Below are 22,035 nucleotides of genomic sequence, written 5' to 3' on the forward strand. Positions count from 1 at the left end.
ATTTTTTAATAGTCCGTGGGTTAACTTGTCTAACGCAATCCGTTTTGAGTTGAATTGAATTGGTGATTTCCTACTCGTTAAAATAACGGGTCAACCCTGTCTCATCATATGATAGATTTTTTATGAGTTGATCTGTCCCGCCATGAGTTAGTCTATTTGACCGTACTACTAGGAATACATTAAGATAAAGAATAACTCGATGCACAAAATTTGATCAATATGAAATTCTGATGAAAGATACAATCACATTAAATTTCTTATACATAGCTTAATCTTGCTAATACATCAAGATATAACATCAAAAAAACCTAGTCATATTTTTTTATTTTAAATATTCTATAAGCTCTTTAAGTCTCCAACACTTGTGGTGATCTTTGAGTATTGGGATATAATCCAAGTCTCATATTGAAAATATATAAAAAAGATCTTACGATTATAAGATGAAAGATATCTCATTGATATGAGACATTTTGGGTATAACTTAAAAATAAAATTATGACATCTTATGTCCAAAATAATTAATATCATACCATTGTGGAGATATATATGGAATCTATTGGTCTCTTAATACACCCTAAAGGCCTCATACTAGTAAGATATCTTTCACCTAATGTGGAGCCTCGTCTAACGGTTCCAACAGACCCCTTATTAGGAGCCCCAGAGTCTCCACATGATTCCATAAAGACCTACCCTAATACTACTATTAAATCTAATAAAATCCATATATATCTTTTACCTAAAACACTTCATCATAATGAAGATATCTTTTATTTGATAATCTTGATATTTTTTTAATATATTTTTAATGTAAGACTCCCAAGGGTACAATCGATTTAATTTTATTGAGTCAACAAGCTCTCCCTTATGCTAACGAACACATTAACAACATATGTAAAAGCTATTTTTTTTCTAAATACACCTAAATAGTATGATAAGCTTGACCAATTACTTAATATTATTTTCCTAAAGCACGACGCAGTTTCAGAGTCTTTTAACCACACTGGCACCAAGGAATAATGGGTGAAGGAAATTCAAAGGCACCGTGCAATTCAATCTCATAAGTGTAGTGTAATGATAAAAACTCATATGATAAAAAAAAAAAATTCAAATTCGAATTCAACGGGAACGATTTTGATTTAATAAATTATATTTTAAATTTATTTAATAGGCGAATTAAAAAAATAACTGTCATCATTAAAATTTGAACACCTAAATTATATATATATTTTAAAAAATACTATTCAGAATTGTAACACATAAAATTTGAAAGCGACAGAATATAAAAAATTTTAATGGAAAGGAAGGGCAACCTTTCAAATTAGTCAGCGAGATAAGAGATGCTTTTCGTAGCAGACAATTGTAAATTTTTAATTTATTTTTTCATAGACGGCCGATAGGACCATATGAAAACTAACGTTGTTGGGATGGGAGATTCCATTATACCATAATTGGTGAGGACCGTGATCCTTACACATGAGCATGATGTTGGAATATGGGTAAAAAACAAAGAAGATAAAATTAACTGTACTAGGAATATGAGTAAACGGCCACATATTTTTAAACAATTAAAATAAATAAATTGATTTATATTGAATTATATTATTAAAATAATGAATTATTGAATGACTCGAGATGTATGTATTAATGCGGAAATTATATAGAGTGATAAATAAATTAGACAGAGCATCTAGCAATAATTTGTTTTTTTTCTTCCTCTTCGTTCCTTCTCTAAGCTTCTATAGACTCTTGTGTATTTCCGTGATAAAATGTAGGTACCAATTCGGCATATAATAATCCGTGTTCTATTCATTTAAATTTTTAATTAGCACAATCAAAAAGGAAAATAAATCTATTTCAAAGAAATTGTGATTATCATAAACCTCAGTTCAGTAATTAAAACTAGTTGTTATTTTACTTATGCAATCTAAGAACCTGTGTTTTGCTATTTTAGTTTTATATATATATATAGAGATAGATATATATATAGATAGATAGATAGATAGATAAAGTATCTGCTCCAATAATCCAGCAACAAAGCTTCGATCACCCAGGCCAACAACAGGAGTGTTCCAAGCCCAAGAGTATTTCTAAAACAAAACGAAAACATTCTGCATGCATGTTCATTCAAACATGTTCTTGAATTTCGACGCGAATTAATTGCTGCAATAACACAATAATTACCAACTTATTTGCTGCAATAACACATATTATAATTATCTAGTCGAACACAGACGCGCAGTGGGTAATTGCAGTAAAGCGTACGGTGGACGCCGATGGCCTGAAGATGGATCAGTGAGTGGCAGCGGCGGAGATGGGGACGCTGTGCAGGACGACAGTCTCCACGGTTAGGCCGGGGCCGAAGCCGAAGAGAACTCCCCATTCCAGCCCTTCGCCGGTGGTGGCCTTCCCCTCCTCGGCCGAGCGGCGCCTCATCTCGTCGAGAATGAAGAGGACGGAGGGGCTGGACATGTTGCCGTACTCGCTCAGCACGTCCCTCGAGGCCTTCATCTTGTCCTTGTCGAGCGCTAGCTTGGCCTCCACCTGGTCGAGGATGACGGGTCCGCCCGGGTGGGCGATCCAGAAGAGGGAGTTCCAGTCGCTGATGCCCAGCGGCTTGAACGCCTCCGCCAGGCTCTTCTCGATGTTCTTGGAGATGAGGCCCGGCACGTCCTTGCCCAAGTGGAAGGTCAGCCCCACCTCCCGCAGTCGCCCGCCGATCGCCCCCTCCGAGTCCGGCAGAATCGTCTGGCTCGCAGACACCAGCTCGAACAGCGGCCGCTCAGTCGCCGGATCCGGGTCCGCGCCGACAATGATCGCGCCGGCGCCGTCCGCGAACAGAGCCTGCCCCAACATGATGTCGAGGTGCGAGTCGGAAGGCCCGCGGAAGGTCATCGCCTTGATCTCGGAGCAGACGACCAGGACGCGGGCGCCGCGGTTGTTCTCCGCCAAGTCCTTGGCGAGTCGGAGGGCGGTGCCGCCGGCGGAGCAGCCTTGCTGGTAAATCATGAAGCGATTCACCGACGGGCGGAGCCCGAGAAGCTTAGTGAGCTGGTAGTCGGCGCCGGGCATGTCGACCCCGCTGGTCGTGCAGAAGACGAGGTGGGTGATCTTGGACTTGGGCTGCCCCCACTCCTTGATCGCCTTCACCGCCGCCTCCTTCCCCAGCCTCGGAACCTCCACCACCACAATGTCCTGCCGGGCGTCCAGCGACGCCTCCATGTACGAGCACATCTTCGGGTTCTCCCTCAATATCTCCTCCGTTAAGTACATGTGACGCTTCCTGATCATCGATTTATCACCTGCACATATCAAATCCATGCATGCAGTTCATGCACGTCAGAAAACACACACGCCGTTGAGCTCATACAAAATCCCATCCTTCTCCATTAATTAATTAATTTACGTTACGTACACATTCTCTTGAATTTTTCCTTGAGCTCCACGAGGTGCTCGCTTCTCGTGATGCGGAAGTAGTAGTCCGGGTAGTCGACCTGGTAGACGACGTTGGGCGGGGTGGCGGTGCCGATTGCCAGCACCGCCGCGGGCCCCTCCGCTCGCTGAGACCTCCGTATCTCAGTCACTAGCTTGGCCATTCTTGCAGATGATTAGTCTTCGTTGTGGCACTTCAATTACACGAAATGGATATATATATACCAGCGGGGTAGCGGAAAAACAAAAAAGGAGGTGGGCAATTAATAGGTTTGGCGGATTCTAATTGGCCCTACGTGACAATGAATGTCAAAAAGCATGTCGATCTGTGTTAGAAAGTTAATAGTTAATTTTAGATGGACTACTTTGATCATCCTGATTTTGACTATCTTGATCTTTCGATCTTTCGACCATTTCGACCTCAACTATCTTAGTCTCTTTTGATCATTCTGACCTCGACCACCTTGGCCTCTCACACTCTTTTTGGATGAAATGATATAAGGTTCATTAACGGAAGGAGAAGGGAGAGAAAGGGAGGGGAAAGAAAATATTTATGTTCTTATTTGGGAGAATGGGAAAGTTCATTAATATAACATGTGTTATCTTGTGTGAGAGAAAAGGAAAGAGAATGAATGTTAAATATATAAAATTATAAAAATACCCTTACTTCTTGTTCTGGCCAAATACCGCAAATGGTCAAGCTACCAGTCAATGAACTATCTGACACGGACGATCTCAGGGTTGAGCTAAGGAGTGGGATCTAATCCGAACTTGAAGCAAACTTAGAAGAAGAGATTAGACTGGTACTAAGGAGTCCTGACAAGTCATTCCGACTCTCAAGTTAGGATTCCGATGAGGATAGTGTCAAACAAGGGAGAAAGTAGTAGGAGCAAAGTTTCAGGGATCGAACTCTAACATAGTGATGGGAGAGTCCTTTTATAACTTGTGCTTGGTCCCTTCACGTCCAGTGGGGTGACGTCTTTCCAACTACCTGCAGCTGCCTGTCGAGAAAGGAAATTCCTTCAAATCATCCTTTCCTTTTGGCCATATGTGTAGAAAAAAGGGGGCACTAGAGGGAACCAGATCTGGCAGCTTTACATTTCTTTTGACTTTATGCGCAGAAAGGGGGTATCGGAGGAGACCGCGCCTGGCCACCTGGTATGCTCTTTGTCCTAATGCGCAGAAGAAAGAGTATCAGAGGGGACCAAACTTGCAACCACAACGGGTACTTCCCCTTGTTGGTACGTCCTCACATGGATGTCTGTCTATAGGAACACTCTCGGAGAAGTTGTGTGACATGAGGACGCACGAAAGGCCTAAGACGGGAACCCCGAAAGAGGTGATGCGGGGTGGAGTGGATGAAGAGAGGTGCTAGAAATGGCTGAAACGAGGTTGGCCGAGACGAGGTTGTGTTAATTTGAGGGGTGTCCTAAGGTAATCGCCTTACGGTTATACTATTTATTTGATAAATAGCAATTCACTATTTGAGTGTACATTCTGTATGTGTTTGAGTGGATCTTAAACTCAAATACTGAATGTCCGCAATATGATTCATAACGTGAGAGAATTTGTGATTGGATCACAACTAGTGAGGATCTCTACATGTGTAATTATGAACGTATTAGAATTATCCATAGTCGAGGAATTGATGAGCACGAACGTCATCAATTTTGTCGAAACTAGCACGTTTGAACTCCTTGGTTAGTCAAATAGCCGATCTCACTGCTGTCGACATTAGCTGTTGAGAGTTAAACGTTGATACTAGTTAAAGATAACCAGTTTATTGGAGTGACTTGCTTTGAGACTTCATATGGTTCGATATATAAATGTCAATGAATATCTCAGTGCAGCTTAAGTGTGAGTTTCCTTTGACTTGCGGTATTCAAGTCAGCTTGATCACGGAGGCTTATATTTTGACATCTTAAGCAAGCGTCTCCGAGGAGGTGTGTACCCGAGATGATTGGGTATAAGACGAAGTGCCCGAAGGTGTTTGAATAGCTCACACAAGATTCACTGCTCCTTGGAAAAGGAGACGTATACTTTGCGGCCGCTTGTCAAGATTGTTACTAAAAGTCTTTGACCAAAGCATTACATGTTAAGAGTACGGTACTCTTGGATACGTGTACAAGTAACTTGAATCCACAGGAAAAGAAAACAGCTTGGGCTAGGTGTGACGTAGTTAGCCTAGTGAGGACCGACACATAGACCATGTCCTGAACCAAGCGAGTATAAGATAGTGAAAGGAACGAGGCACGATTCAGTGGAGCTGCTGAAAGGTTTAGAATTGTTTTGGAATCAATCGTTGATTTTTGATCAATTGGAGATCATGATGTACTACTAAGTGCCACTCATGATCGTTCCGTAATTAATGATTAATTACGGACGACCAACATAATCGGGAATCTATTGGGTCACACGCCCTACAAGTTCTCCGAAAAACTTAAAATGAGTTTGAGAATTAGATTCTCAGAACGAGAGAGATAAAGTCTGGTTGGATCGGACAAAGAACAATATGATGGAATTCGTCTTACGAAGATGAAATGAACGAAATTGACTTCGTTCAAATCAGAGGTCGTTTGGTTAGTGAACCAAATGATTCAGTTTTGAACCAAAATTAAACCAACTTGGTTTGGTTCATGATGGAAGAAGTTTTGGCAAAATGGAAGATATGAGAAGCTTCGTCTTGTGAAGATAAAATGAACAAAACTAGTTTGGGTCAAATCAGAGTTCGTTTGGTTAATGAATCAAGCGAATTAGTCTTGAATCCGGTCCGATTCGATTTGCTACAGTGACTCGATTTAGTTTAATCTGAATTAGGGTTTTGGCTTTTGATGTTTTGGTTTTATCTGAATTAGGGTTTTGGCTTTTGATGTTTGACGGAAAATCCCGACATCAACTCTGATAGCAATCCATCATTGATAGCCGGCGACACTTTCACAAGCCACTGACTATGGACAACCAATCATCGGTAATATGCTTCACTCCGGCAAGCACCTTGTGGTGGTTTCTCCCGGAAGTAATAGGGTTGGCTGGAGGTGAGATTCTTCACCATTGTGATCGCCGAGCTCAAAGGAAGAAAAGGAGGCCAACGGAAACAACTCTGTTCTCGTGGTCAGCAACACGAGGAGCTCACGGGAAAGAAAAAACCCGGGGCCATCGGCACTCGCTCCTCTTCACTGTGAAGCAGGGAAAGGGGGGCGGCGCTCCTCTTCTCGGTGAAGCAGGGAAAACAAGTTTCAACCATCAAAGAAGCCATTGATGTATTTATGAATGGTTAAAATCTTTGAAATTTCTAGATGGTTATGTCTTTAATATTGGAAGATATATTGATTTGAAGGAATGCAAATTAATTGATTTGAAAAGTCATGACTGTCATATATTCATGGAAAGACTTATTCCTATTACATTTAACGAACTTTTATCAAATTTTATCTGGGGTGCAATTTTAGAGTTAAGCATTTTCCTTCATGATATTTACTCAACATTTTTGAGACATTCACACATGGAGACTTTAGAGAGAGTTCAATCATTTTGTGTAATTTAGAAAGGATATTTTCACCTTTATTTTTTAATTCCATGGAACATCTTTCGGTTCATTTGTCATATGAGGCCAAAGTTGGACGTCCTGTCCATTATCGATGGATGTATCTATTTGAAAGGTAAAATTTTAAATTTAGATTAATGGATAAATATTTATTAATCTTATTATATATTTTTGATATCTAATATAATTTTTATATGATAAACAGATTTCTATAACATTTGAAAAAAAAGTAAAATATAAAATACATGTTGAAGTCTCTATTGTTAATGCATACATTATAGAAAAAATAATAACTTTTGCATCATATTATTTTGAGTCTCACGTTAAGAGCAAAAAAATAGAGACCAGGAAGAAATGATGAGGGTCCTATTGATCCAAATTTTAATTCATTTTTAATTTTGAAATATCTTGGTCGATCAGGTGGGCAATATAAGCAGAGATATTTAACTGGTCAAGAATGACGTGCAGTCCAGACATATATTTTACTGAATTATCCAGAAGTCATGTCATATTTCGAGTTAGTATATATTTTTCTATTTTTTTAATTTCTCATATTGTAAATTTTTTATGTTTTAATTAATTTTTTTGAATGATTTTTCAATACTTATATTGTGAAATATCGACACAAGACTTTAATCGATTTTACGACGAAGAATTTGCACCGTGGTTCAAATCATATGTAAATAATCAATCTAAATTGTACTATGATTTATATATATGCAAACTTTAAAATATATTTTTTTTATTTTAAGTTCATAATAATCAAGTTCACCTTGAGTAGGAATTTCTATTTCATCTTTCTTGGGGTCCAAAAGTATTGGCAGGGCCGGCTCAAGGCATAGGCCACTAAGGCCTATGCCTAGGGCCCCAATTTTAGTGGGGCCCATTATTATTAAAAAATTATTTTAATAATTTTTTTTTATTATCAATCAAACAATGTGTTCATTTAGTGAGATCATACTGTTTCGATTTATGCAGAGCCACATCACATTTGCATGGCTATACATGAGAATTTGATGCCACTTAGTGCATTTGATACATTGCTCACGCCTGCACGTCTACATGCATGAGAAGTTGCTACATGCATAAGAATTAAGCGTGGCTAAATTGATGCATCATTCTAAAAATAACAGTAAAACTAATTAATTTTATATTAATTATAATTATTATATTATTATAAAAATATAAAATTCTATTTATATTGTCAATTTTCTTTTCTTTTATCTTATTTTATATCTTTATTCTCTCAAGAGCTAACAGATCAATATTGTGGATCTCATTTTATATGATATAAAAAACTTAAAATTACTTAATGATAATTTTTTTAAAAAAATATTTAAATCTTAAAATTTTTTTAACACATAACATGTTATCTGATATTGATGATTTAAATTTATTTTTAGAATTAAAAGTTTTTTAAAAAAATAATAAATCCAGAATTATAAATCACAATTGAGGTATTAAAAAATTAAATTATTTTCTTAATGCATGAATAACTTATAAAATATTATTAACTATGCTTATTAGTGTAGCTTCAACAAAAAGAAGTTTTTCAAAATTAAAATTAATAAAGTCTTATTTATGTTCAACAATATCTTGAAAAAAATTAAATAATCTAGTAATTTTATCAATTAAAAAAATTTATTAACAAAATTTGAATATAAAATTTTAATTAATAATTTTGCATCTCAAAAAAAAAATTTAAACCCATTGTTGTCGGTCCCAAATCCGAATGAAAACATATGAGGAAAAATTTTATATTTAAAAAATATATTAAAGGTTTAAAAAAAATTTAGCCTAGGGTCCCATAAAACCTTGAGACGGCCCTGAGTATTAGTATGCACTTGGCCAGCATATTTCATAAATGGATACAATTTTTATACTTAAGAATATGGAATGGGAAAGAGTATAATGAATAGTGGAGTATGTGTTTACTCATCAGATCATAATAGAGGTGCAAACAATGGTTTTTATGATTTACTCGATAAAATTATAAATGTAGAATATCCCGGACCAGAAATACGAGTTATTTTATTTATGTGTCGCTAATTTGACTCTGTCAAAGGAATGAAGGTGCATCTGGACTTTGATGTTATTATATAATAAAAAATGAGAAGATCTTTTAAAAATGGTAATGTATTTTTTATGAGTAATTTAGTTTTAATCTGCATATTTATATGACTTGTTGCTTACTTAATTGTTTATATACTGTCTTATTATTAAATATTTATAGTTAACTGTTAATGCACTGTAGTTTTTCTTATAGGTCAATACAGGTGACATTATTTACATGTTTAGTATTACACCTGCTTTCATTTTAGCAAATATGGTAAGTTTTTTCATATTCTTTATTATGCAATAAATATTTAAAATTTCATCTTATAACAATTTTGGTTGATAGTTTCGACGAGGTAGTCAGAGAAGGAGTACTTCTAGCCAGTATGCTTCAACACCTGCACTAAAGGGCCGTCGCATGCACCTTCACCAGATTCGTGGGCATTGCAGTCTCTAAACCCTTCTCCCAAATAGTCCGCTGCTGAGGTTTAGGATATTCGGGAGTATATAGTCCCTCACATAAATTCATAAATATTTAATAATTTAGTATTCATGATTCTATCTAAAAATAAATTTCTATATTTTTAATTATATATTTTCCTACATAATGGTTATCTTATCAATTTTTTGGATATTCATATTCCATCTTATTTAATTTATTTAATAATATTTGTTTGGAATTTTATGATAGATTTTAAAATTCTGTGAGTGTTATTTGCGAAATTAATAAAATTTTGAATAACCATTAGGGAGGGGCTTTTATAACATATACTAGCACTCTAACACTCATAAAAGAATTATGGTGGAATAAATTTAAGGTATATGTTCCCTTCAATTGATATATCAAATTAAAAATGAATATATAATCATTTGTTATTTTTTCAATTTTAGCGGGCATTCAATTGGGATCCATATGAAGAATTGGAAATCAAGAGAATTTTAAAAAAAAATTGGGATCACATTCGGCATGTTCTAAATTATGCCAAAATAAGGGAGAAAAAGTCACAATACATCATCGATGAAAATTGGACTAGGATTCTCAGTTTTTTGGGAAACCGAGGAAAGTAAATAAAAGAGTCACCAAACTAAAGTAAATCAAACATTTAATTCTGGAGACTCATCTGCAACATATGCGGGAGGCTCAATCAACATTGAGGAACGTACACGCAGATTGATAAGTTTTTTTATAGACAGTACGTTACTAATTAATTTTAAACTATTATACTATTTCTAACAATATATTTTTAGGCTAAGAAAATAGGGAAGGAGCCGCTTTTTATAGAGACTTTTACCCGCACATTTCAAAAGAAAAATAAGACTTGGAGTTGGGATAGAACTAGAGCTATTAAGGTTTGAATTATAATTTTTAACTTAATTGGATTCTAATAGTTATGTACCTTCTCTAACTTATTAAATGTATTTGTATTTCAATATAGGAAAAATATGATGAGCTAGAGCTAGCACAGAGAATTTCAAATGCCAGTGATAACAATGATGGATCTAAGTCCTTTATTGGGAATGATCTGAATATCTAGTTGGAGGTGAGTAGATGATCCAAGGGGGAGAAAGGATATTGGGAATGAGTTCTCTGAGTAGAACTCATCGAGTTGCTGGCACATCTTCTTCCACTCCACCAGCAGTAAGAGCACAGAAAGAAAGCCTAACTGAAGAAATTTCTAATTTAAAGGGTAAAATTTGTAAAGGGATGAAGAGATGAGAGAAATGCGCCGACAACATGATTTCATTATGTGACATCTTTAGTTAGACTCCGCTCCAAGTCATATTCCTCCTAGTTCTGGTGATGATGGTAATGATGATGATTCTTCATAAGCCTAGTTGTGTATAATTTTGATTTTTCTTACAATTAGTATTGCTTTATATTTTTTATTTCATTTGTAAATCTTTTATTTTTTTATTGATTAACACTATTATTTTATCTCGAACAAAGTTGGTGAAATCAAGGATGGCAATGAAGTAAGTAATTACATATTATAGTTAATTTATACAAAATAATATTTATTTTATTTTATTTTCTGATGTAGAAAAAGAAGAAGAAGTTTGGACGGAAAAGAAAGTGGAGCAGAATGTATTTTCTGAGGTCGATGTCATGGACGATGATACTTTTTATTTTCGGTTGTTTTGAGACTTTTGTTAGTTGTTTTGTTCATGTGATGTGTTGATGTTTTGAGACTTGTTTATTTGTTGCAAATGACCTTTATTTGTGTAGTGTTATTGCGGTTATAAGGTTTTCAAGTCTGGTTCCCTGGACCCCCTTGTATTTGCGCCTACAACCAAAAGGCAAGAATAATCAACAATATCGAACCACAGGACGGTTATGAGGTTGATAGGCTTTGTCCCCAAGATGTCGCATGCCGGGTATAGCCGTCAATTTGGGTTGGGGCCGCCAGGTTATCCCGGCCCGCCAAGCAATTTAGGCAGGTTAGGTTGAAATTTTATTAACTCATTTTAAGATAGATTCAGATGGGTTGACCAGCCTAGGCCTGCGCCGCGTGAGTTGGTTCGCGGTGGGCTTGGGTTGGCTCGAGGGTTGAGAAAATTTGTTAATTTATTTTAAATTTTAAAAGTAAAGTAGAAAATTCAACGAATTAGTATGCTAGATCCATCTAAATTACAATTTAAATTTAAAAATTTTAACTTGATCAATTTAAACTATAATCCAAACTTAAAATTTTTAATATTTTTTATTTTTTAATAGGCCTATGGGTTGACCCGCCTAACCCGTAATCTGCCTTGGATTGGGTTGGAGATTTTCCAACTGGCCAAGTTGGTGGATCGGTCTGCCTCACCCTGTCATATGATGAGTTTTTAGTGGGTTAGGTCGTTTGATAGTTCTAATGTCAAGGCCATATGGCAGCGATCATCAGAACTTGTCCCTTGGCCCCGACAGAGGTCTGCCCAAATCGACATAGATATTCCTTCCTATAAGTATATAAATCCTCCCATAGGTATGAAAAAGACTCTCTTGAAACTTCAGCAACTTCCTACACTTCTCTTTCTTTTTCCTCCTATACTGACTTAAGTGTCGGAATGACTTGTCGAGAATCCTCGACACCCTGCTAACCCGATCGTTCAATTTCTCTTCAGGTCCCTTCGTCGATGGAGCAACGGTGTGTGAGTTGGCAGTTTGTTGACTGGTGGCTTGACTGTCCATGGCATCTGACCGAAATATGGTGGTAATTGGAATATTGAAGAACGGATCAAGAAAAAGTTAGGTTCATTCAAAGCAGGTGTTAGGTCCGAGGACGAGCAGATGTGAAGCCACAAGGCCTGGAGCAAGTTTGGTAGAACCACCGGCATATTCATAGGCCACGACCATCCTTGTTCGTCTATTTGAACAGTCAGTGCTTCCGCAAGAACCAATAATTTTCCACTCTAACCCTAAGTAGGGTGGGAGAAAGTTCATTAACAAATGAGGAAAGAGAAAAAAAATTTTAAAAAATTATATTTTTTAAAATTTAAAGAGATGAAAAGTTCATTAATTATCGAGAGGCAAGGAAGAAGAATAAAAATTAAATATATAAATTTATAAAAATATTTTATTTTTTAAAAATGATATTGTAAGTTCATTTATAAAAATATTATTAGATATTGGTTCATTAAAAGGAAGAAGAATAAAAATTAAATATATAAATTTATAAAAATATTTTATTTTTTAAAAATGGTATTGTATGTAGAAGATGGATGAAAAAGTTTAAAATTTTATCAATATCACAAGTAAAAATTGAGATAAAATGTCCTAAAAAAATAACACATTTTCTTTAAGTAGGTCTATGTCGTTAAAGAAGAAGAAGAAAAAGATTAGAATTATTTATCTCCGTTCTCTTGAGTCCTATATTTGGAAAGATATACAGCGAGAGTTGATGCCAATTTCATATAATGTGAGTGATTAGACATTGGGCGGTGTCATTTCTCACCTTTGAACTGCCCCCAACATTTCCTTGGATGCGACGGGGGTGGGGGTTGTCGTTGTCATAGCTGGGCCAGCTGATGCTCATCATCCCTAATGAATGCTCTCTGTATCATTATTACAATACTTTGTGCTAATCCAAATGTCTTCTGTCTTGTAGTGTGTATCATTGTTCTTCGTCGTCCTAAATGTCATCACAGTGGCCGGCATGAGAACAGAAGCAAGCATCTTCCACGCACTGCCAGCCAGGCACAGTTCAGCTAGAAAACGAAGTCTGTGGGCGCCATGGACCACTGGGCGATGCGACCAGTTGAACAAGGAGATTTGGATCGAAGTCGATGGTGGAGAATTGATGATAGATCTCAGATCAAAATCTCTTGTTTCGGTTAGATTCTGCTGAAATCTTGCCCATTTGTGCATTCTTAACAAGGAGATTGTTTGTGATAAAGGGAGCCGAAAGGAAGAAATTTTTAGGTAACTTATGACAAGGAGGCCAAAAGTGCTAGATTTGCCTTTACTAGTGCCACAATCAATAACCAGATGCCCAGCATCCTTTGATTGCGTTCTCCATTTGGAAGAAAATTCTTACAAATACGCCGTAGCTGGAGATCGAACCGCGAATCCCTGGATCACAACCTGAATGTCCTACCGTTGTACCATTGTCCCGGGGCCCCGGGGACGCCTCGTGTACATTCCAAGATCGTATTTGATGAATTAATTAGAAAAGATCATTTGAGATTGTTTGTGTGGGTTAAATAAGTCCGCGGGGTATAGTTGAGTTGGTTACGGTGTGACAGATTTATTGAAATAGATAAGGATCGAATTTCAACGCTGAGGTAACAACTTCCACCTAAGTGTGGGCTAAACCAGACTAAAGAGCTAACGATAATTTTAATTACAATTTATCATTAGCAATTTTTTACTGTAATTTAATTATTTCCCCCTTTTAAATTTTATTGAAAACTCTTTTAAATAAAAACTTTGGCTTTAAAATATTTATTCGCCCCCAGTTTCGGCCCCTTGTTTATTTTATTTAATGGAATTCCTCCCCTATCTAGCTCCGTACCAACCCTAGCGTTTTCGCTTCGCAGATCGGCGATGGATCTCAAGGAGCACAAGTTGGCGGCGGGGCTGCTCTTCGTCATGGCGACGCTGGCCCTGGCGAAGCTTATCGCTGCCGTCCTGGCGCCCAAGGGGAAGAAGCGGCTGCCGCCGACAGTGTCTGCACTTCCTGTCGTCGGCGGGCTGATTCGGTTCATGAAGGGCCCGATCCCGATGATCCGAGAGGAGTACGCCAAGCTGGGCGGCGTGTTCACGGTGAACATCTTGAACCGCAAGATCACCTTTTTCATCGGACCGGAGGTCTCGGCGCACTTCTTCAAGGCACCGGAGGCGCAACTCAGCCAGCAGGAGGTGTACCAGTTCAACGTGCCCACCTTCGGCCCGGGCGTCGTCTTTGATGTGGACTACTCGGTGAGGCAGGAGCAGTTCCGATTCTTCACGGAATCGCTTCGAGTGACCAAACTCAGGAGCTATGTGGACCAGATGGTGGCCGAGGCTGAGGTAATCATGCCCCCTCTCCCCCCTCTCATGTGAGGTGATGATCATTCGAACCAAGGCTTAGTGGCTTCAATCTTAAACCACATGTTAGTTTGTAGGCTTAATTAATTTGGTAAAATAATCAATCTTTAGATCCATGATATGCTTCAATTGCATTTGTCAAGAAACTGATCCTTCCAATCTTTAGATCCATGATATGCTTCAATTGTATCTATCAAGAAACTGATTCTTCCATCTCATTAGCAAACATTCTGGAGGCTAACATTGTTTTTCTCCGAAGAACTTGATCTTCCTATGGATTTGACATATTCCACAGGCTCAGATCTATATAACCCACCGTAATTGTGAATAATATAATTGAATCAACTACTTCCTCCGCTGGCATCTCTGGTTAAATAATCTCTTATTGAGTATGTTTTACTAACGTAAATATTAATAGCATTAGGTTGAATCAAATAACTTACAGGAACAATTATTGGTGAGATATTTTTTATGCTGATGTCACATATAATCCAACTTGTGTTGATGATTTGTGACGTTTATGGTCCTTGTTCTTTCTTGATATCAACATCGTGAGGATGTTTGAGCTTATTTTAATATTGAACTGAATAATTAGGTATAAGTTTCTTTTAAAGTAAATCCATTGCAACTTCAACTAGTCCTCTAGTTTGCATAAGCCTTAGCATGAATGATAATGGTCGCAGACTCATCTAGATCTAATGATTGAGGATGCAATTTTTCTGAGAACTCGTGTTATTGTTCTGTTCTTTGGTTGGCTCTGATTTGCTGCTTCAAGCTGCAAATAGTCATAATTTATGCCAATAATAAGCTAATGAAGTGGATTTTTTTTTCGTTCAAGGTTTGTGTAAGAATTGTTAAGTGTACTGTAGCATGGTTCTTGCACATTGTTTCGTTGTTGTTGCATAGAATTAGGCGATCCTAATAAGTTATTGTCAATGCTCCAGGATTACTTCTCAAAATGGGGAGAGAGTGGCACAGTAGACTTGAAGTATGAGCTGGAACATCTCATCATATTGACAGCAAGCCGATGCCTGCTAGGGAGGGAGGTAAGGGACAAGCTTTTCGATGATGTCTCTGCCCTCTTTCATGATCTTGACAATGGCATGCGCCCAATTAGCGTTATATTCCCTTATCTTCCTATCCCTGCCCACCGCCGGCGTGATCGTGCCCGTGCTAGGATAGCTGAGATCTTCTCCACCATCATCAAGTCACGCAAGAGTTCTGGGAAATCTGACGACGACATGCTGCAGTGCTTCATTGATTCAAAGTACAAAGATGGAAGATCAACGACAGAAGGAGAGATCACTGGTCTGCTGATTGCTGCCCTCTTTGCTGGACAGCACACTAGTTCCATCACTTCAACCTGGACTGGAGCATATATGCTCCGTTTCAAGAAGTATCTCACAGCTGCTCTCGAGGAGCAGAAGGAGATCATGAGGAGGCACGGTGACAAAGTGAATCATGACATCCTATCTGAGATGGAGGTTCTCTACAGATGTATCAAGGAAGCTCTCAGACTTCATCCACCATTGATAATGCTTCTGCGCTACTCACATGATGGCTTCAGTGTCACCACAAGAGAAGGGAAAGAGTATGATATCCCCAAGGGCCACATTGTTGCAACGTCCCCAGCTTTTGCCAACCGGCTGCCCTACATTTACAAGGATCCAGATTCATATGATCCTGATAGGTTTGCACCTGGAAGGGAGGAAGACAAAGCTGCAGGGGCCTTCTCATACATTTCATTTGGAGGAGGAAGGCATGGGTGCCTGGGAGAACCTTTTGCATACTTGCAGATTAAGGCTATATGGAGTCACCTGCTGAGGAACTTTGAGTTCGAGCTGATATCTCCATTCCCAGAAAATGATTGGAATGCGATGGTTGTCGGAGTAAAAGGTGAAGTGATGGTGCAGTACAAGCGAAGGAAGCTGCCCATTTGCTGACTCTCAATTTAGTGTGTGGTGTCTAACCTAGTTTGAAATAATTCTCTGGGGTTCCCTGTGGTGTAATGGTTGTCTTGAAGACCTTGTCTTGTAGCTGTTCGTTTATTCTATAATGTCTCCTTTGATTTTGTGGATTGATCATCTAAGTGGACTCGTAAAGCTGAAGCGATCTTGCCTGTTATTCTTTTTCTTTTCATGTTCTATTATATTTGCAAATAACAAGCTGAATTTACATTGGCAATTGCAAATGCGAGGACAGGGGAAGGCAACTAGCAAGAATTTTGGAGCTGAAAGAAGTTGCCTACTTCATACTTGGGATTTCAGCAGGAAACCTTAAAAGAGCCATCTATTGAAGGTGAATTCGGAAAACTCCATTGAAGCCATCTATTGGAGGTAAATTACAGATAGTTTGCTTGCTGAAAGACTGCCTTTGTTGTTCGAGAACCGTAGTTGCAAGGGAATTGCAGTGAACTAATTTGACTATGGCTGCTGGTATTAGGGTGCCAACTTGACTGGATCGATACGCATGGATGTGATTTTCAGCAACTAACAAGATTAACCTCTTGCTTAAGTGCCACTGTAGCTATATTCTATTGAATAACAAGATTTTATTGTAAGGAGGTAGAGAAACAAAGGAGAGAGCATTCTGCGTTCAGATCTTTACAATGTAGTTAGCGGCTTTAAAAATATTAATATAAGAAAATAAATTAAAATTGCATTAACATAGTTAAAATATATTCTTATTGCACTAGCCGAACCTATCAGTGAAAGGAAAATATCAACAGAAAAAGATCCAAAAATTAATTTACACAACAGAAAGGAAATCGTTTGATCTTCATATTTTTATGATACAACCTCATCGTTTTTAATGCAAAGATAAGATGCACGCATTTCCACTCATCTAGTTGAAACTAGCATAGTTTAATAGGATGACATTTTTCATCTTTCTCAAAATGTAGCAAACACTGGGTTAATAAGAATTTGTCAGGATTTTCTGGCCAATGGCATGCATCCATCTGCAATGACTAAATGTATATTCATTGCAACCACACAGACTTTGCTTCTTGACCGGTCAAAGGGTTACAATCAATTAGGGGTTTTCCCTTTCACATATTTTAATCTCAAGCTTGTATCCTAGATGCAATGTGGAAGTTGAAATATGCTAGTGTTCCACGTAAAAATACACATTACGCTTCAACATAAAACGTCTTATCCATATAAAGCTATATGACCGGTCAAATTTTATTTCAGTTGACAATATACAGCACTCTTGAACTCATGAATCATTACTCAAAACGATAATGACCTGCTTAACTACATTGATGCATACTAGTAGTACATGAAATGACTAATTCCATCTGTCGATCCCAGTGACACTGGTTCTAACTGCGTAGTGATGCTTGAGGCACAGCAGGTAAGCCTAGTCCATCCTCCGCCTGCATCATTTCAAGCAGACAAGTCAGGATACCACAATTATGTGACAAATGAGCAAAAAGATACCAAGAATGCTAAGATAGCATAATTGTGCAATATCAACTTTCAAGAACAGCTTTCTGGACTTAAATAGTAAGTTACAGGCTAAAGAGTCGTAACTAAGTCTACAAAATCTCAATTACATGTTCTCTTACATGATTTTACTGAATGATAGATATACCTGGTGGTTTGCTCTGTTGGGCACCGCTGAAGCATTGCCCATTGGAGCTACAGGTAAGTTGAGTTCTGCGTCCAGATCAGATTCCTTATCTGGTTGAAGGTAAGACGGAACTGCATCAGACTCTGTCTCTGCTCCCATATCAGCTTCCAAAGCATCTAGCTCTATGTTTATTACCAAAAATTTTTTAAAAAAATAAAAATAAAAAACACATTGCAAGTCATTCTAGATTTACAAAATCAATCAATTCAACAAATGCCAAAATGAGCAAATAATATGAAAATTGTATAGGAATGCCATACCGCCCATAAGTTCTTCTTCATCAATGTCATCAGGGACATTGTAGCTTCTTCCAAGAGATTCTTGAATCTCTGTGCTGATATCCATCATATCCATCATTTCGTCTTGCATACTCTGAATTTCAGAAAATAATTTCATACTTCAAAAACCAAAACACTGCATTTTCAAACCTCTAAATCAAACTGTCTTCTCGAACAATATATGGTAACATTCTTCAAGCCCATAAGTAAAGGCAACATACATCTATAGCTGAAATATTCACAGTCTTCATCACCCCTTTCAACTCCTTGTTAGCAGACTTCAGTGCTGACATCTAGAAAAGTCATTGATCTTTTATGTATTAGCAAAAGAAAACATGTTGGAACAATAAAAGTTAGACAAGAGACTATGTAACATACAGTTTGTTGAGCATCTTTAAGTCCCTCTGTAGCGAAGACAACTTGATCCAAATTGTATGTCTGGTTATATATCATGTCACGTTGGCCATCATACCTGTGCAAAAGCAAGCGGAAATTATCAGGCGGTGAGGAAATTGTGCATTTATGCATGCAATATGACAAAATTGATTTATGCAGGAGAAAAATCGATTCGAAATCTATCCAACTAAAAAGGATAGTCCAGAGTCAAAATGTTCTCTTTGTATAAAAACTCCACAACACTTTTCAAGATCATCAAAAAGGAATGCTCAGTCGAGACCTTTCGGAAGATATGTTATTAAACATAGCTAAACAGGCATTCTTAGTGGCCATCTCAAAGCCATTTGATGACCACTGAAGGCGACCACAACACAATCAAGATCTTCATATCAAATGTATAAGTTGCATTGGGTTGATACAGATCACTAGAAAATTGCAAAACAGCAGTCAAAAAGTTAACCAAAACTTAATCACAAACAAGTAACACGATACTGCCAGCTAATAGCAATACAAAAGGCTACATTACAAACAAGAGGTTTCCTTGCTAAGCTAATATTCCATAATTTCAACTACTTCAAGACAAGGAAAAACTGTCACAAGTTTACGACTCAAGGATAATTTTGTGATCCCTACTAGGTCTATTACAACCTATCATACTGGGATGGATGCCCAAATCGAGCTCTATGGTTTTGTAACAGTAGGGACTAGTGATTAAAAAAACATGTTGGTAGACACAAGTTTGCTGGATCACTTTAACCATGCCACAATATTAGTGTTGACTGCTGTAGATCTTTGAAACCTTGATGCAGGCACATAACTAAAGTTGTACACCAATTCAGAATCCTAAAGTGCTCGACACGAGAAATTACTCACACTCAGGGGAAATGGTACAATGATGTAGTTCGTGGAACCTTATGCTATGTACAAGGATTCATAAGAATTAAAAGTTACTGAAACAATACGCATAAAAACTATCCATCAAACCAATACCAACCATTAGTTAAAACCAACAAATATTGCTCATATACTTGGCAACAAAACTGGTTCAGTACATGGGATTGAGGGATGAAAGAGCTATGAGATGTATAATCTGGACAGAACCACCGTAAGCAAGCACTTAGTCAAACGAGGTACTTGTTTGAAGGAAAGAAAAGACAGAGAACTTACATCCTCCTTTGCTTAAGGACCCTCATTGCTCTAGCTTTTATAGCTTCTTGAGCAGGACCAGGTCGAGTCTTCTTAATCTGCTCCTTGTATCTAGCTAATTCAGCATCAAGTTTCTTGATTTTCTCATCAACTGTTTCACCCCTTTTATTTATCTGAAAAAATCTCGGTATTAGTGACAATAGAAGGATTACAAAAACACAATTCCCGATAGTCCATACAGCACAAACTAAAAAATCAGAATGCAAAATGGATAGGCTTACAGTGAAACTGGCCAAAATTTAAATGACAGATGGCAAAGGTGTTACAAATCCAACAAGAAAGCAATGAATGTATGCAAGAGAATCATCATCATTTCATATTAGAGAAGCTACAGAATAAAGAAACTTGGCTTATTAATCATCTAGTTTATTAGGATGCTGAAGCATTCCCTGTAAACCAATCTGAAGTGATTGAAAATATTAAACAGACAGAATAAGTGTGGCAAGAAAGGATGTAATTAGAAATTTATTTCCAAACATGTTAGTAAGTAAATAAAATATAGGTTCCACTAGCGAATTATACTCCAACTACGATCAATCTCACTCAACAACACAACCTTGTCCTTTCTGCAAATTACCACGCCAGATCAACGAAGATCATGAGCCAAGACATCTAAGTTAACTCTTCGAAAATCAGACCAAATCAATGAATCATACTGCAAATTCAAATCTTTAAACAAGCCACTAGTCCTCGACCGTGCTCCACTGTACCCCTTCCGACAATAAATTATCATAAATCTAAGTAATAGATTAAACAAAATGGACAATGGAGATCGAGCAAATTAGCATGACGCATCAAGTCACGAGCTGCGTCAGAAAATTCGGAAATAAAGACGTTTTCGAAAAAGAAAAAAAAAGAGGCACAGGTTCGGAGAAGTCAAACCCTATCGGTGGCATCCTGGATCGTCGGTGGCGGCTCCTTGTCCTTCTTAGCGCCGAAGACCCGCCTCATCTCGGGGATATTCCGACCTTAGGCCCACCCTTCCGCGACTGCTTCGGAGGAGCGTTATGCTGTGACGAGCGATGGATCGAGGAACCGACGCAGGAAGAAAGGGGCGAGATCGGTGGCAGTCAAACCTCAAAACGCCAAAACTGGCAAGCTTTCTAAGCAAGGAAACCCTCCGCTTGCGTCTCCGCGCGGAAATACTAACGGTTCGGATCCACTTCCGATTGGTGCGATTGCCTCCGCAATCGCCCTTCATCTCTTTGATTCGCACATCCCAGCCGTTTGTCACTAACAGATCTGTTATTAACCATTGAATGTGGATGCGGATTGGTGAAGATCCGAACTCGTTTGTTTTCTAGCTTCTAGTGGGCCGTGTCTTCCTTAACTCCTAAGCAAACACGCAAAAGAAAAATTAGCAAACTATACGGCCAATGAGCTATTTGATCTTTGCATGCTCTATGTTAAGTCATTGCGCAACCTCGATACAGTATCGATATGACACTCAAACCTAACCTAAATTATTCACCGACACATAGAACAGTCAATTTAGATGAGGGTCGAATTGATTCACCCATCAAATAATAAAAATTAGATTAATATTTTATTAATCTATTTTAAGATGGATCCAAATGGATTGATTTACTTGAGCCCGTCATCCGCGTAGGTTGATCTGCGATGGGCTTGAATTGATCTGAAGTTGAGAAATTTTTTTTCTAAAATTTATTGGGCTCGTGGGCTTAACTCACCTAATCCGCAACTAAATTTAAATTTTTTAATATTTTTATATATTTTTTATTTTTTGGTAGATTTATAGGCTTAACTTACTTAATCCACAATCAAAAGTAAAATTTTTAGCTTTTTATATATATTTTTTATTTTGTGATATGCTCGTAGATTAATTCGCCTAATCTGCAATTCGTCTTGAATTGAATTGAGTTGGAGATTCATCCTAAATGTTATGATACAATCAAAGCATAAAATTCTTTCACATTAGAAATATATAAAAATGATCATAAGGTTATAAGATGTAAGATATC

At 37.6% G+C, this 22,035-nt stretch overlaps 3 protein-coding genes across 3 annotated transcripts; 1 reads left to right on the top strand and 2 right to left on the bottom strand.

Annotated features, from left to right (window-relative positions):
* Positions 1-2,289: 2,289 nt before the first annotated feature.
* LOC141838763 (chalcone synthase 2-like) lies at positions 2,290-3,596 on the bottom strand. Its single transcript, XM_074726331.1, has 2 exons — positions 3,413-3,596; positions 2,290-3,299 (listed from the first exon to the last, which is right to left on the bottom strand). The coding sequence occupies exons 1-2, from the start codon at positions 3,591-3,593 to the stop codon at positions 2,290-2,292; spliced, it is 1,191 nt and encodes a 396-aa protein (XP_074582432.1). The 5' UTR covers positions 3,594-3,596.
* Positions 3,597-13,978: 10,382 nt separating this feature from the next.
* On the top strand, positions 13,979-16,621 carry LOC141840536 (obtusifoliol 14-alpha demethylase). Its single transcript, XM_074728554.1, has 2 exons — positions 13,979-14,519; positions 15,482-16,621. Exons 1-2 carry the CDS (start codon positions 14,055-14,057, stop codon positions 16,478-16,480), a joined length of 1,464 nt encoding a protein of 487 aa, XP_074584655.1. The 5' UTR covers positions 13,979-14,054; the 3' UTR covers positions 16,481-16,621.
* A 1,052-nt stretch (positions 16,622-17,673) lies between these two features.
* LOC141839758 (vacuolar protein sorting-associated protein 60.2-like) lies at positions 17,674-21,144 on the bottom strand. The gene is made up of 7 exons (XM_074727579.1): positions 20,936-21,144; positions 20,015-20,166; positions 18,830-18,923; positions 18,673-18,744; positions 18,434-18,545; positions 18,135-18,295; positions 17,674-17,916 (listed from the first exon to the last, which is right to left on the bottom strand). Exons 1-7 carry the CDS (start codon positions 21,002-21,004, stop codon positions 17,863-17,865), a joined length of 714 nt encoding a protein of 237 aa, XP_074583680.1. The 5' UTR covers positions 21,005-21,144; the 3' UTR covers positions 17,674-17,862.
* Positions 21,145-22,035: the final 891 nt, after the last annotated feature.

The sequence above is a fragment of the Curcuma longa genome, chromosome 11, assembly GCF_044706935.1.
Source record: "Curcuma longa cultivar G26 ecotype Majalengka, Jawa Barat chromosome 11, ITB_CL_G26_1.1, whole genome shotgun sequence".
NCBI lineage: Eukaryota > Viridiplantae > Streptophyta > Magnoliopsida > Zingiberales > Zingiberaceae > Curcuma > Curcuma longa.

What these genes read in the sequence shown, in the direction of transcription:
- LOC141839758 (XM_074727579.1), bottom strand. Translation starts at nt 21,004, where the DNA reads ATGAGGCGGGTCTTCGGCGCTAAGAAGGACAAGGAGCCGCCACCGACG. An exon ending in GTCCTTAAGCAAAGGAGGAT is followed by an intron (nt 18,924 to 20,014) that starts GTAAGTTCTCTG and finishes GCTTTTGCACAG; the next exon opens with GTATGATGGCCAACGTGACA. An exon ending in TTAAAGATGCTCAACAAACT is followed by an intron (nt 18,745 to 18,829) that starts GTATGTTACATA and finishes TGACTTTTCTAG; the next exon opens with ATGTCAGCACTGAAGTCTGC.
- LOC141838763 (XM_074726331.1), bottom strand. Translation starts at nt 3,593, where the DNA reads ATGGCCAAGCTAGTGACTGAGATACGGAGGTCTCAGCGAGCGGAGGGG. An exon ending in GGAAAAATTCAAGAGAATGT is followed by an intron (nt 3,300 to 3,412) that starts GTACGTAACGTA and finishes TGATATGTGCAG; the next exon opens with GTGATAAATCGATGATCAGG.
- LOC141840536 (XM_074728554.1), top strand. Translation starts at nt 14,055, where the DNA reads ATGGATCTCAAGGAGCACAAGTTGGCGGCGGGGCTGCTCTTCGTCATG. An exon ending in AGATGGTGGCCGAGGCTGAG is followed by an intron (nt 14,520 to 15,481) that starts GTAATCATGCCC and finishes TCAATGCTCCAG; the next exon opens with GATTACTTCTCAAAATGGGG.